The sequence below is a fragment of the Conger conger genome, chromosome 9, assembly GCF_963514075.1.
Source record: "Conger conger chromosome 9, fConCon1.1, whole genome shotgun sequence".
In the NCBI taxonomy this organism is placed as follows: Eukaryota; Metazoa; Chordata; class Actinopteri; order Anguilliformes; family Congridae; genus Conger; species Conger conger.
Window position 1 is genome coordinate 43461311 of NC_083768.1, and position 2500 is coordinate 43463810.

At 44.2% G+C, this 2500-nt stretch overlaps 1 protein-coding gene across 3 annotated transcripts in view; it reads left to right on the forward strand.

Annotated features, from left to right (window-relative positions):
- Positions 1-2500, forward strand: part of LOC133136404 (dual specificity protein kinase CLK2-like) — an 11080-nt gene that overhangs the window by 4577 nt on the left and 4003 nt on the right. For all 3 annotated transcript variants that reach the window (XM_061253868.1, XM_061253871.1, XM_061253869.1), the window contains exon 4: positions 1143-1233. In XM_061253868.1, the coding sequence (XP_061109852.1) occupies positions 1143-1233 (91 nt within the window). The remainder of the gene's footprint in view (positions 1-1142; positions 1234-2500) is intronic.

Sequence of the window (2500 nt, forward strand, 5' to 3'; positions counted from 1 at the left end):
CTCTCTCTCTCTCTCTCTCTCTCTCTCTCTCTCTCTCTCTCTCTCTCTCTCTCTCTCTCTCTCTCTCTCTCTCTCTCTCTCTCTGCCGCTCCTTCCCTAACGTTTTCTTGTCCTCAGCTCCTGGATTTGGTAAGTAGACAAATCTTTTTGTTTAGTTTCTGTGTTTTTTGTTATATAGGAAAGGGGTTTGTCTTGAGGCTGTAGGCAGTTTTCAGTTTTTTTTTATTTTTTATGCATCTTAACTTGGATTTGTACAATTTGTACACATCATGGCCAAATGCATTTTTCATTGGTCACTAGCTTCTTAGTAAAACTGCTCTTAATTGGTTGTCTTCCAGGAGTGGCAGGTGTGCATGTGGTTCACAGAGGTGTGTACGTGTGGCTATGAGTCAGCCTGTTTCTCAACTTGTGTTAGGGAGAGAGAGAGAGAGAGAGAGAGAGAGCAAGAGACAGAGTGAGAGAGACCAGCCACACTGACACACCTCACAAATGTGTGTGCTAATGTGACCTCTATGGTCTCTCTGTCAGTGAAAGTAAGGGAGAGCTGGGGTGAGGGTAAAATGCCGCCATCATTATGTTCCTCTGGAAAATTCTACTGCTTTTCTACCTTTGAATTGACTTCTTTTTTTTTTTTGCGTGACATAATTTTTCTTTTTATGTTTTGATTTTATTTTCTTTCCACTGGAAAAAAAAAAAAAAAGATCAACAGCATTTATAGGCATAACCATTTAGATGACTAAGTTTGGCAACAAAAGTTTTCACTTATTAATGCCCATCTTTCGTGTGTCTGTATCATTTATTAGATGTATTTACATAATCTGCTTTTTAGTTTGCTAGGAAGGATAGATACAGCAGTGAGGGGAGAGAGGAAAAAAGAACGAGAGGGAGAAATGTTATCTCTGACTTGTTCCCTTGCACTATATCCCTATCGTTATATCTATTCCTCACGTGGTGTCATATGACTCCCCCCCCCCTATGATCGCCCAATCTACCTACAACTACAACAACTGCCAACAACTACACCTCCTCCTCCTCCTCCTCTTCCTCCTCCTCCTCCTCCTCCACCTGCGAACCCGCTGCGCCGTCGCCGTGGCCACGGCACGCACCCCCCTCCCCCCACCCCTCGCCATGGCGACCCACAGCGGAGCGACAGCCGGACGCGGGCGCTGAGCGTGCGGGACGATGAAGAAGGGCACCTGGTCTATCGGAGTGGGGACGTCCTGCAAGAGAGATGTACTCACTGCCACTACTTATCGTAACCCTTCTCCATATCAGTGCATCCATAAGAGCATTCGGGCACAGGGGAGCTGACCGTGATGGTACCATTGCTAGACGCTTCTGTCTGTAGGGTTAACTACACGGATGGGATTGTTCATAGTTTGGTGACGTTGTTTTGATTTTAATAGTAGGTTTTTACTTGTGAGGAAAAAAAAACAAAAAACTATACATTTTACCGAGACAATTTCTTTGTTTTTTTGTTGTCATTTTGACCCCCTTTTTTTGCTTTGTTTTTTGTTTTTAAGGCTCTATTTTCCAGAAGGTGAAAATAGACATGCTCAGTGCTGCACTGGGTGTTTTAGTGTGATACCTTTGCAGTTAGTTTCAGAATTTCTATCATTTACTCCTTTCCCCTCTCTTTCCTGAATTTGACCCTGCCAACGACTTTCTATATCCATGAATTAAGTAAGACAAGAAAAAAAACCCCCGAAACAAACCAAAAAAATAACCAACCACCCTCTAGACAAGGATTCTGTGACACGAGTTCTCCCAGAATCCCACTCGCCTGTGTGTTTGGTCTCGTACTTCACACTTTAGTTCTGCACTTTTTATTAATCTTAGGGCATTTACGGCTCTGATGAATGGAGTCGGGACGGCTTCTGCTTAAGCACCCTTTCTAGAAGATACTGTTTAAAAAAGAACAAAATAAAACCGCATGAATACAGTACAGCCAGAGAAGACCAAGTCTCTCCTTTCTCCTTCTCTCCGTCTGTCTGACAGCAGTTTATTCTCCTCCCTCCGTCTCACCTGCAGGGCATGACTCGTAACGTAACGTTTCCTAAATTAATTCCAGTTTGGAAAAACCCGCCCGCGTCTTCCTCCTTCCTTTGCACCCCCTGTTACGTCCCAGGCCGTCTTAAATCTCCTCCTCTTAATCGCTTCTTAAGAGGACTACAACTGTATCTCGTAGTGAAGGATGGGATCTTTAATGTGGAATTGGTTACCGTGCATTAATCGATAAGCACTCCCATCCCTTTCCCCTAAACAGAGAAAAAAAAAACCCTATCACATCTGCTGCGTAAAAGCAAATGTGTATAGCCTCTTTATAGCTTGAAATTCTGTCGTTGTAGGGGGTAGGGGCTATGCAAACATGACAAGCCTCTAACTGTGTCTGACGGGCAGATGTTTGCAGTGTCTGAAATCTGTGGAGATTTGTAGTTACATGTGAGAGTCAGAAGGGGGCGCTCGCCTCCCCTTTCGCTCTCCCTCATTCACCGTCGCC